The sequence below is a fragment of the Rhinolophus sinicus genome, chromosome 7, assembly GCF_057876585.1.
Source record: "Rhinolophus sinicus isolate RSI-liver-muscle chromosome 7, RSI-T2T, whole genome shotgun sequence".
Taxonomy (NCBI): domain Eukaryota; kingdom Metazoa; phylum Chordata; class Mammalia; order Chiroptera; family Rhinolophidae; genus Rhinolophus; species Rhinolophus sinicus.
Window position 1 is genome coordinate 31,120,992 of NC_142507.1, and position 12,712 is coordinate 31,133,703.

Genomic DNA, 12,712 nt, shown 5'->3' on the forward strand with positions numbered 1-12,712 from the left:
ATCATGTCTTTCACTTCTAGAGTATTTTTTATTTCCAAAGAGCTTTCACATTCGCTATTTTGTTTAATCCCCATAACAACTGTGAGAGATAGGGATCATTACACTTAATCTGTAACTGAGGAAACCAAATCAAAGAGAGAACATGCGACTTGCTGAAGCAAAGCATGGTAATAAGTTGGGCCAGCTAACTCCTAGTCCAGCATACTTCTTTTTCTCACAGCTGCTTTCTGAGGTTGTACCTCCTACTCTGAGGAGCTGCTGCCGTGACATGCCTAGTGTGGTTTCTTTTAACTGCTATAATTCTAGGTCATCAGAGCTAGGGAAGAGAGCAAGAATTTCTCGGATGGGAGAAAGGCGAGACTAGAATCAAAGAATTGCAGATGATTTGACTAAAAAGAGCCACAGATATCATTGGTTATGGAATCATTAAATTAGCAGAAGCCCAAGTATCATTAGGGTTTTGCTAGTATTACCAAGGGGTGCCTTTCGAAACAATGAGAGGAATAATGCCACCTGCTTACTGCTGATTATCCAGCTGGCTTCCACGTCTCCTGTCCCCCTGCACTGTATTCTGATCAGTTCTGATCACCCTATGTTGATTTACTAAGTTCTCTTTTTACTCCTGGCATTACTTTTTGATTCTTCTTACTTCTAGCATTTCTGTTCAGTTGGCTGGCTTGGTTTAAGTTTCTGAAATAAAACTTTCCCATTGATCTCCAGAGTACTTTTGTTTTGTTCTTATTGATTTATGTGAATTATATACACATATATAATGGGTTTTACATCATCTGAAATTAACTGACTCACTTATTTTGCTTTATTTTCTGATCTTTTGTCCCTGGTCTTACTCAATACTATATCCTCAGTGGCTACAATATTGACCAGAACATTGGTAGGTACTCAAATAAATATTTGTTAAGCAAAAAAAATTGCTAAGCACATTTTGTATATCTGTAATTATTCTAAGCATTTTACATCCATTGAGTTATTTAATCCTAGTAAAGACCACACAAGGTATCTTATTGGTTTCGTTCACTGCTGTCTTCACACATGGAATAGTTCCTGGGACAGTTAAGGCATGCAAATATTTTTCAAAAGAATGAAGGTAAGTAGTATTAATCCACATTCTATTGCTGTAAAAAAAATTAAATACAGAAATTTTAGATAACTTTCACTAGCTTGTAAATATTGACTCCATAACTCAAGTTCCCAAATATCATGTTCTTTGCACTGTGCTATGCATGTTCCACCATATTACCCCAGGGAACACCTGAATATGCTCCTGGGGGAACCCTGAAGTGGAGAAAGTAGGTTAGAGTGAGGGAGAGCCAGGAGCTTCAGCCCTGAAAACACTTGGGAAGCATCCTCTCCAGAGAGAATCAAACCTAAGACATACTAAGTTCGTGAACTCATCCTAGAAAAACTGCTACATACCGCATTGCTGAATATCACTATGGTCACCTTCGAAGTACTCCCTTTGGGAAGCTATGCACTGATGCCAGCACCTAGTCCACTCTTCAAAGCAATTTTGGAACTCTTTTTCTGGAATGGCCATCAGAGCTGTCATCGTATTACCCTTGATGTCCTGAATGCCATCCAAATGTCTTCCTTTCAATATTTTCTTTATCTTTGGGTAAAGAAAGAAGACATTGGGGGCCAGATCAGGTGAGTAGGGAGGGTGTCCCAATACAGTTATTTATTTACTGGCTAAAAACTCCCTCACAGATAGTGCCGTGTGAGCTGGTGCATTGTTGTGATGCAAGAGCCGTGAATTATTGGCAAAAAGTTCAGGTCATTTTCATCTAACTTTTCATTAGCCTTTTCAGCACTTCCAAAGGGTAAACTTGGTTAATCGTTTGTCCAGTTGGTACAAATGCATAATGAACAATCCCTCTAATATCAAAAAAGGTTAATAACATCATTGCAACAAGTTCATGAACTTAATTGTCAGACCTCATATATAGCTGTTGATTATCAATGTGTGTAGTGCGAGAAGAGAGAGAGAGAAGAGAATGAATGGAAAGGGGAAATAAGAATGAAACTTCATTATACAGTATTCAGCCCTAGTATCACAGCAACAGTGAAAACAGCATGCATTAATGGAGAAAATAGAAGTGTAGGGAACTGTAGACACTGTAGATATACTCTTTATACCATGTTTCCCTGAAAATAAGACCTAGCCAATCAGCTCTAATGTGTCTTTTGGAACAAAAATTAATACAAGACCCAGTCCTTTATATTATATTATATTATATTATATTATATTATATTATATTATATTATATTATATTATATTATATTATTATTATATTATATACATCACATTACATTATAAAGACCAGGTCTTATATTATAGTAAAACAAGACCAGGTCTTATATTAATTTTTGCTCCAAAAGACACATTAGAGCTGATTGTCCAGCTAGGTCTTATTTTGGGGGAAACACGATATGTTCTACAGTTAAACAAAGAAGAATTGTGCTCTATATGCTGTTATCATACAGCACAGAGAATCTAAAAGTTAGATTCAGAGATTCCCACACCAATCTGTAAATCCACAGTGGATGGATACCTACTGTACACAATAAATTAAAATAGGTACTATGCATGTCAAACAATTCAGGTCTAGACCTAGCCTAACAATTCCACTCCTGAGTACATACATATATAAAGGGTGCCAAAAAAATGTATACACCTTTTAAGAAAGGAAAAAACTTATTAAAATTGCAATACTCAATATATACTAATAACAAAAGTTGGGTACAAGTCATGTTTGACCTCTGCAATTACAAGAGATACTCAAAGTGGTTACCATCAGTGTAATTTTAATACAGTTTTTTCCTTTCTTAAAATGTGTATACATTTTTTTGGCACCCTCTGTATATATATGCCTATGCACACCCAAGAGACATGGTCATAGTGGCATTGTTTGTAATGACCCCAAACTGTGTCTTCATTTGTCAACTCGGGCATAGCTGTGCTTCTTTAAATGGAATCCTCATATTTTTTTTCTTTAGTTTTGGAATACTTTCATTTATTATATTTTTGAAGTGTGCCTCTCCATTATCTTTGTTATTCCCGTCTAGACTTTCACTTATATACATGCTGACATTTCTTATTCTCTCCTCTATATCTCTTTAGTTCATTTTTACACTTTACTATTTTTGTTATCTTTCTTAGTGCATTTTGGGGTAATTTCTTTAAAAGCTATTTCTACTTCACTAACTCTACCTTGACTGTCTCTGTTCTGCTACTTACCTTGTCTACTGACTTGTTAATACTAGAAACTAATCTCTCAGTTTTTAAAGATTTATTTTTTTAAAAAAATCTTCCTGTTCTTTTTATCATACTGTCCTAATTTCATTATGGTTTCTATTTCTTCTTTTAGATCATTAAACATTCTGAGCTTACTTATTTTATCTCTTTCACATTATTTTATTATCTTTAATTTTGGGGGTTTGAATTTTCTTATTGTGTCTGCTATTTTACCATTGTAATTTGTAGTTTCTATTGTGTCCTATCTCTATAGATGGTTTTGTACATGTTTTATCATTTTTTTCCCTGCAGGAGTCCAATCTGACATAGACTGTGGAAAAAGTCCATTTAGAACCGTTTTGCATTTGCTTCTGCCAAGGTCTTAGGAATGTCAGTGGCACTGGACCAGTTCTTGTGTTAATTTCTCAGCATGCAGTTCACACTCTATACAGACAACAAAAGGCCTCAAACCAGTGCATATCACAGGCCTGGGGTTTTAAAATCTCCAGGATAATTTTTCTTTTTCATTTTACTCAAAGCCCTAGCAAGTTTTCTCATCACTTCTCAGGGCCAGTGTGAAGGGTTTTCTTGCCTCTTTGCCATACGTTACACCTGTTAGAGGATCCAACTTTATTCAGGGGACCTCTTTTGCAGAGTTCCACCTCCCATGATTCAAGGCAAAGTCTCCTGTCCCTGAATGAACAATACAAAGCACCCAGGCATAACTAGGACCAAAACAGGACCTGCCACTCCATGACCTCACTCTTACTATTATGGATGTAACACTTCTCTTTGTTATAGGCAGATTTGATTTTTACTGTGCTGGTCATCATTTTTAGGTTATATTTCATTCAGCATTTACAAGTCTTTGAAGTATGTGTTGGAATGGGTGGGCAATCTCAAGTACCTTACCCTACCTTCTTATTAGAAATTATCCACTATAATATTTTGTGCTGAGCATCTTGATTGAAGAGGAGCAATTACAATTATGACCTGTCTGAAAGAGGTCATTCAAAGTGGAGAAGGTCTGAAATCATCAAAATGAAGGATACTTTAAGGGACCATGAATGTGTAGCCAGTGTTTGAAGGTCTGCCATGAAGAAATGGGAACTCACTCATTTCTCAGTTGCTTTTGTTGGTAACATTAGGTCCAGTGTGTGAAAGTTACTAGAAGACAAAAATTTAGCTCAAAAAAAGAATGAGCAAATGTTATATTTGCTGGTAGAGTTATCCAATAAAGGATGATCTGATTTGGGGGAACATTGCCAATAGGAATATCCATACTGGACCGGGATGACCATCTGCCAAATGTGCTGTTGAAGAGATTACTGCATGGAGCAAGGTCTTGCAATTTTAAGATTCTTTGGTTTTATAATGTAATTCTAATGTTATGGGCTCACCTTTCATGGTCTGTGGCTCAAGTAGCTTGGAAATCTAAGCTTATGGCTTAGACACATCAGGAGACCCTAACCACCAACGAAATTGAACAAACTTCACAGAATAACAAAAAGAGGAAAACACATCTTAATGGCTGCTTTCTCACAGTCCCAAGTTCATTTGGAAAGAAAAGGAGAACCTACCTTTTTGTAACAGTCCCTTTTCTTCTTTATGACCCACAATTTACAAAGTAGATGCCTTTGAAGTCACTATTATGTAACAGACACATAGCTACACTCACCAGTTTTCTTAAAAATTGCATGTTGCTATATCTCTTGAATCTTTCATTCTTGCTGCTTCCTTATGCTCATCACATTCTTTCATATTCTCTCCTTCTTCCCCCTTTCTCTGCCTCTCTCGCTCCTTCACCCCCTTTCATCTATCACCATCTTCTCTCTTTCTGGTTGTCCTACATCTACATCCATTTACAGCTAAGTCATTCTATTCTTCCAACTTTCTTCTCCCCTCTTCCTCATTCCACTGTCTCATCCCTCCATTCTGCCCCAGGTCCTTGGTACTCACCCATATCCCAAATGTAAATGTTCCTGGGATATTATAGGGGCTCAAAGCTCTGTCGAGGGTCATAAAAATTGGGTTTCTTCTACCATGACTACTCTGGCAGAACTCTGGTGCTGACCCCTTTGGTGAGTTTCTGTTTCACCCACAACCTACACCACAGTGTAGGCTTCAGAGAAGATGATATGTCAACCAAGGATCAAACCAATGAGTGAAACTTGAGCTTAGGGAAGTGAACTTGCCTCTCCTTAGTGTAATGATTTTAATTGCTAATAATTCATGAACAGTTTCTATGTGTCAGCATTACAGTAAGCACTTCACATTCATGTTTTCTCTTTTGATTCTCACAACCACCTGACTAGTTAGGTACCATTATTAACAACATTGTACAGATGACAAAACTAAGCCATAAAAGTGCAAAGTAACTTGCCCAACGTTATATAGTTAGAGGGTAGCCAAGATGGAATTTTAGCCCAGAGACAGCTTTTTAACTACTCAAGAATTCAGTCAACACCAGAGGAGGGAAACATGAGGAAGAGTCTTAGCTTTTATAACTGATCCAGTGCTGTGCTTGAGCAGGAATGGTTTGGAGTATTCAGAGTGGGGCCAGATATCCTTGCATATAATAATGCACTTTTCAACCCCGAGTTTTATTTTTCACAGTGACACTAAGAAAAATTTGGTATGAAGATCTGATTAGCTTTCTCTACATCACTTTTATTTACTTTTTTAAATTACTGAGGTGGCATTGATTAATAAAATGATATAGGTTTCAAGTGTACAATTATATATCACCTGTATGTTGCATTGTATAGTCACCATCCAAAGTCAAATGTCCTTCTATCACAATATATTTGACCCCCATTACCTTCTTCTACCTCCCCACTGCACCTTACCCTGTGGTAACCAGTAAACTGTTGTCTATGTCTGAGTTTTTGATTGTCTTGTTCATGTATTGCTTTCAGTTTTATATTCGACATGAGTGAAATCATATGGCTCTCGACTACATAACTTTTATTTTATTTTTATGTTTATTTTATTTAATTTTTAATTAAAGTTTATTGGGGTGACAATTGTTAGTAAAGTTGCATAAATTTCAGGTATACAATTCTGTATTACATCCTCCATAAATCACATTGTGTGTTCACCACCCAGAGTCAGTTCTCCTTCCATCACCACATATTTGATCCCCATTAAAATCATTTACCACCTCCTTCCCCCTTACCCTCAGGTAACCACTAAACTATTGTCCGTGTTTGTTTCTCATTTGTTTGTCTTCTTCTTTTGTTGTTTTTGGTTTATACACAACAGATCAGTGAAATCATATGGTTCTCTACTTTTTTTGCCTGACTTATTTCACTTAGCATTATAATCTTAAGATCCACCCATGTTGTCACAAACGGTCCTATTTCATCTTCTCTTATCGCCGAATAGTATTCCATTGGCATATATACCATAACATCTTCATCCATTTGTCTATCACAGGACATTTTGGTTGTTTCCATGACTTGGCCACTTAAATAAAGCTGCAATGAACATGGGACCACATTTGTCTTTATGGATAAATGTTTTCAGATTTTTTGGGTAGATAACCAGGAGAAAGATTGCTGGGTCATATGGTAATTCTACTGGTAATTTTCGAGGAACCTCCACACTGCCTTCCATAGCAGCTGCACAAATATGCATTCCCACCAAGAGTGTATGAGGGTTCCTTTTCGCCACAGCCTCTCCAACAATTGCTATTATTTGTCTTGTTGATGATAGCCATTCTAACTGGGGTGAGGTGATATCTCATTGTGGTTTTGATTTGCATTTCTCTGATGATTAGTGATGTTGAGCATTTTTTCATATGTCTATTTGCCATTTGTATGTCCCCTTCGGAGAAATATCTCTTCAGGTCCTCTGCCCATTTTTTAATTGGGTTGTTTGCTTTTTTGTTGTTGAGTTGTATGAGTTCCTTGTTTGTTTTGGATATTAGCCCCGTATCGGAGGCACTATTTGCAAATATCTTCTCCCATTCAGTTGGTTGCCTCTTTATTTTGTTGATGGTTTCTATTGCTGTGCAGAAGCTTTTAAGTTTCATATAATCCCATTCATTTATTTTAGCTTTGACTTCCATTGCCTTTGGAGTCAAATTCATAAAATGCTCTTTGAACCCAAGGTCCATAAGTTTAGTACCTATGTTTTTTTCTATGCAGTTTATTGTTTCAGCTCTTATGCTTAAGTCTTTGATCCATTTTGAATTAATTTTGGTACATGGTTGACAGATAGCAGTCCAGTTTCAATCTTTTGCATGTGGCTTTCCAATTCTGCCAGCACCATTTGCTGAAGAGGCTCTTTCCTCCATTGTATGTTTTTTTATTTCTTTGTCAAAAATTATCTGTCCATATTTATGTGGTTTTATTTCTGGGTTCTCAATTCTATTCCACTGGTCTATGTGTCTGTTTTGCTGCCAACACCATGCTGTTTTGATTATTGTAGCCCTGTAGTACAAGCCAAAGTCAGGAAGTGTGATACCTCCAGTATTGTTCTTTTTTCTTAGGATTGCTTTAGCTATTCAGGGTCTTTTGTGGTTCCAAACAAATCTGAAGATTTTTTGTTCTATTTCTTTAAAAGATGCCATTGGGATTTGATTGGGATTGCATTAAAACTGTATACTGCTTTGGGTAATACGGCCATTTTAACTGTTGATTCTTCCAATCCATTAGCACAGAATGCCTTTCCATTTTTTGTGTCTTCTTCAATTTCTTTTAAAAATGTCTTACAGTTTTCAGTGTATAGGTTTTTCACATCCTTGGTTAAGTTTATTCCTAGGTATTTTATTATTTTTGTTGCAATGGCAAAAGGAATAGTCTTTTTAATTTCTTTTTCTGAGATTTCATTGTTAGTATATAGGAATGCAATGGACTTTTGTACGTTGATTTTGTAGCCAGCAACTTGACTGCATTTGTTGATTGTTTCTAATAGCTTTTTGGTGGAGTCTTTAGGGTTTTCTATATATAGCATCATGTCATCTGCAAAGAGTGAAAATTTAACTTCTTCATTCCCAATTTGGATGCCTTTTCTTTCTTTCTCTTGCCTGATTGTTCTAGCGAGGACTTCCAACACTATGTTGAAAAGCAGAGGTGATAAAAAAAAAACTAAAAAAATTTTTTAAAAATTTAAAAAAAATAAAAAATAAGGAAAAGCAGAGGTGATAGGGGACAGCCCTGTCGTGTTCCTGAACGTAGAGCAAAGGGTTTCAGTTTTACACCATTAATAACGAGATTAGCTGAGGATTTGTCATATAAGACCTTTATTTTGTTAAGGTATTTTCCTTCTATACCTATTTTATTTAGTGTTTTAATTATAAATGGATGTTGTATATTGTCAAATGCTTTTTCTGCATCAATTGATATAATCATATGATTTTTGTCCTTTATTTTGTTTATGTGATGTATCACATTGATGGATTTGCATATGTTGAACCACCCTTGTGCTCCAGGGATAAACCCCACTTGATCGTGATGAATAATCTTTTTAATGTATTATTGCATTTGATTTGCTAGAATTTTGGTTAGGATTTTTACATCTGTATTCATCAAAGATATTGGTCTGTAGTTTTCTTTTTCTGTGTTATCCTTACCAGGTTTTGGTATCAGGGTAATATTGGCCTCATAAAATGAGTTAGGGAATACTGTCTCTTCTTCAATTTTTTGGAAGAGTTTGAGTAGGCCAGATATTAGATCCTCTTTGAAGGTTTGGTAGAATTCACTAGTGAAGCCATCTGGTCCCAGACTTTTGCTTTTGGGAAGGTTTTGATGACTGATTCAATTTCCTTACTGGTTATCGGTCTATTTAGATTTTCCGATTCTTCATGATTCAGCCTAGGAAGGCTATGTGTTTCTAAGAACTTGTCCATTTCTTCTAGGTTCTTGAATTTTGTGGCACATAGTCCTTCATAGTATTCTTGGATGATCCTTTGTATTTCTGTGGCATCCGTGATGCCCTCCCCTCTTTCATTTCTGATTTTTTTATTAGTGTCTTTTCTCTTTTTATCTTAGTCTAGCCAAGGGTTTGTCATTTTTGTTAATCTTTTCAAAGAACCAGCTCTTTGCCACATTAATTTTTTCTATTGCCTTTTTGTTCTCTATTTCATTTAGTTCTGCTCTGAGTTTTATTATTTCCTTTCTTCTGCTGACCTTGAGTTTCATTTGTGCTTCTTTTTCTAGTTCTTCAAGGCGTAACGTGAGGTTATTTATTTGGGCTTTTTCTTGTTTCTTGACATAGGCCTGTAATGATATAAATTTCCCTGTTAAAACTATTGCAGCATCTAAAAATTTTTTGTAAGATGTATTTTCATTCTCATTTGTTTCTATGTATCATTTGATCTCTTATTTCTTCTTTGACCAGGTCATTCTTTAAACGCAAGTTATTTAATGTCAACCTATTTGTGGTTTTTCCTGCTTTCTTTTTTGCGGTTGATATCCAATTTCAAAGGCTTGTGGTCAGAGAATATGCTTGGTGTGACTTCATTCTTCTTAAATTTGCTGTGGCTAGTTTTATGTCCCAATATATGGTCTATCCTTGAAAATGTTACATACACACTAGAAAAAAAATGTGTAGTCTGATGTTTTAGAATGAAGTGCTCTACAAATGGCAATTACGTCCATTTCATCTAATGTGTCATTTAGGGTTGCTAGTTCTTTCTTTATTTTCTGTCTGGATGATCTATCCATAGCTGTCAATGATGTATTTAGGTCCCCTAGTATAATTATGTTTTGGTCAATTTCTCCCTTTAGTTCTGTTAGTAGTTGCTTGGTATATTTCGGGGCTCCTTGATTGGGGGCATAAATATTGATGACTGTTATGTCTTCTTGTTGTATAGTCCCTTTTGCCATTATGAAATGTTCATTTTTGTCTCATTATCTTTTTTACCCGGAAATCTGTTTCATCTGATATCAGTATGACTTGATTTTCTCTGGGTACCGTTTGCTTGGAGTGTCAATTTCCACCCTTTCGCTTTGAGTGTATGCTTGTCCTTGTAGCTGAGATGTGTCTCTTGGAGACAGCATATGGTTGGGTTTAGTTTTTTGATCCAATCTGCTACTCTGTGCCTTTTTATTGTTGAGTTCAGTCCATTTCATTTAGGGTGATTATTGATATGTGAGGATTTCCTATCATTCTAGCTTTAGTTTTCTCGTAAGACTGTGTCTCCATTGTTTCTTTGCCTTTTTGTTGTTGTCTATTATTTCTGTGTGGTGCTATTCTATGACTTTTCCCTCTGTTTCTTCTTTTATTGCAGTATATATTTCAGTTCTGGATTTTTTTTTTTTTTTTGAGTGGTTACCATTAAGTTTATGTAAAAGAAAGTTTGATATTTAGAGTATTCTATTTTCTTCAGCATGCTTACTTTCTCCATTCCCATATTCCAATTCAGGCCTTTATTTTTCCCCCTTTTATGTTTTGGTTTCCACAAATTGTCCCTGTTGATAATGGTCGAAATGCTTCATTTAGTATTTCTTGTAGTGCAGGCTGTGTATTAGAAAATTCCCTCAGCTTCTGTATGTCTGGAAAGGTCTTTATTCCTCCTGTGTACCTAAAGGATATCTTTGCTGAATAGCTTATTCTTGGCTCATAATTTCTCTCTTTCAAGAGTTTGAATATTTGGTTCCACTCTCTCCTGGCTTGTAGAGTTTCTGCTGAAAAATCTGATGATATTCTAATGGGCTTTCCTTTGTAGATTACCATCTTCTTTTCCCTGGCTGCCTTGAGGATTCTTTCTTTGTCGTTGATTTTAGAGAGCTTCAATACAATGTGCCTCGGAGAGGGCCTGTTGGGGTTGAGGTAATTAGGTATTCTATTTGCTTCTTGGATTCGAGGATCCAGTTCTTTCCACAAGTCTGGGAAGTTCTCATTGACTATTTGTTTGAATATACTCTGTACCCTTCTCTTTTTATTCTCCTTCTGGTATGCCTATTATTCTTATATTGCTCTTTCTATGGAGTCAGAAAGTTCTTGTAGCATTCTTTCATTTCTTTTAAGTCTCAAGTCTCTTTCTTCTTCTATCCTTGCCATTTCCAGATTTCTGTCTTCAATGTCACTGATTCTTGCTCCATCTGGTCAACTCTATTACCTAAGCTGGCTATTTCATTCTTCATTTCTTTTATTGAGTTCTTAATCTCCAGAAATCCTATTTGGTTGTTTTAAAATTTCAATCTCTTTGGTAAAATGTTTATTTTGTTCTTTGATTGTATTTTGAGTTCATTAAATTGCCTGTCTGTGTTTTGTTGCATCTTGCTGAGTGTTTAAGAACTGCAATCTTGAATTCTCTGTTATTTAAGTCACATATTTCCATATCTTTAAGTTCCTTTTCTGGAGGCTTTTCATTTTCTTTCTGAGCTATTCTGTTGCTTTGTTTATTCATGGCCATTAATGATTTATTATTTCTCTTCTTAGACATCTACAGGAGTGGGTTCTGCAAGAGGTTGATAAAAAGAAGTCTTTCTTTTGTTTTCCAGTAGGTGTTGGTAGAATGTTTTATTTTCTCTCTGAATGCAGCCTTTTTTTTCTCTCACACTGTAGTGTTATGTTTTCCCTGCACGATTCCGGCTTCTCACACAATGCAGGGATTCCCTGGAAGGCGGGCTTCTCCCTTGTGAACAGTTGGCCTTTGTCATATGGTACCACCTCTGTGGGGGGATGTGGAGAGCTTCTGAGGTTCTAAAGCTCTTCCTGCACCAGATTCAGAGGCTATGTGCTTTAGCAGCTCTGTTTACTCCTGCAGGGATCCCCCTAGATAAGTGGGGCAGGGGTGGGGTGAGTTGTAAGAGGTGGCCGGAGGAATGGCAGCAACGACCACCACAGGCGGTCCTGCTTCCACAGCTCCCTCCCCTTTGCCAGAACTAGTTGGGCTGTGAGTCCATGTCTGTGGACCAGAGTTCTCAGAACTACAAATATTCTGTTCTTTTGATCCGACACTGCTACTATTTCACTTCTAGCACTGGGCTGGTGGGGCAGGGCGGGCTCTGGGAGGGTAGGGATGGGGCGGCTAGTCTCACTGCCCAAGGCTTCCATTCCCTGCTCGGCAGTGAGGGCTTAAACCACCGTTTTCAGCCTTCTACCCTCTGTCTTTGCTCCAAGGTCTCTGCCATGAGCTTTGGGTTCAGCCGTGTTATATGCTGTCCCCTCAGCCCTGTGGGCCATAAACGGAATCCTAGCAGTCTGAGTTCTTCCCTCTCCCACACTGCAGTAGTTCCGGGATACAGCGAGCTTGGAGCACCGAGCTAGGTCTGCGTCCTGCGCTCGAGGGGCCCCGTCTCTGCACTTCTCCTTTCCCGCCTCCCCTGCTCGCACAATTTGCCCACCTTTAGGTGATTTCAGTAGTGGGCCTCTTCGTCTTGCCTGTCTACTGCACAGGGAGTCCTCTGTGGAGTTAAGTTGTTCAATTTGTTGTAAATTCCAGGGGATATTTCCAGAGGCTAACCTCACACTGCCATTTTTATGACGTCTTGACTACATCACTGT

The 12,712-nt window shown here is 37.2% G+C and overlaps 1 protein-coding gene across 13 annotated transcripts in view; it reads right to left on the reverse strand.

The window, feature by feature from the left end:
- Positions 1-12,712, reverse strand: part of LOC109457988 (antigen-presenting glycoprotein CD1d) — a 51,748-nt gene that overhangs the window by 16,144 nt on the left and 22,892 nt on the right. For 7 of the 13 annotated variants that reach the window (XR_016021727.1, XR_012491854.2, XM_074319144.2 and 4 more), the window contains one exon: positions 1,435-1,627. The exons of the other annotated variants lie outside the window; for them this stretch is intronic. Coding sequence is in view for 5 of the 7 variants with exons in the window: in XM_074319144.2 (XP_074175245.2) it covers positions 1,435-1,627 (193 nt within the window). In the remaining 2 variants the exon portion in view is untranslated. The remainder of the gene's footprint in view (positions 1-1,434; positions 1,628-12,712) is intronic. 13 annotated transcript variants of the gene reach the window in all.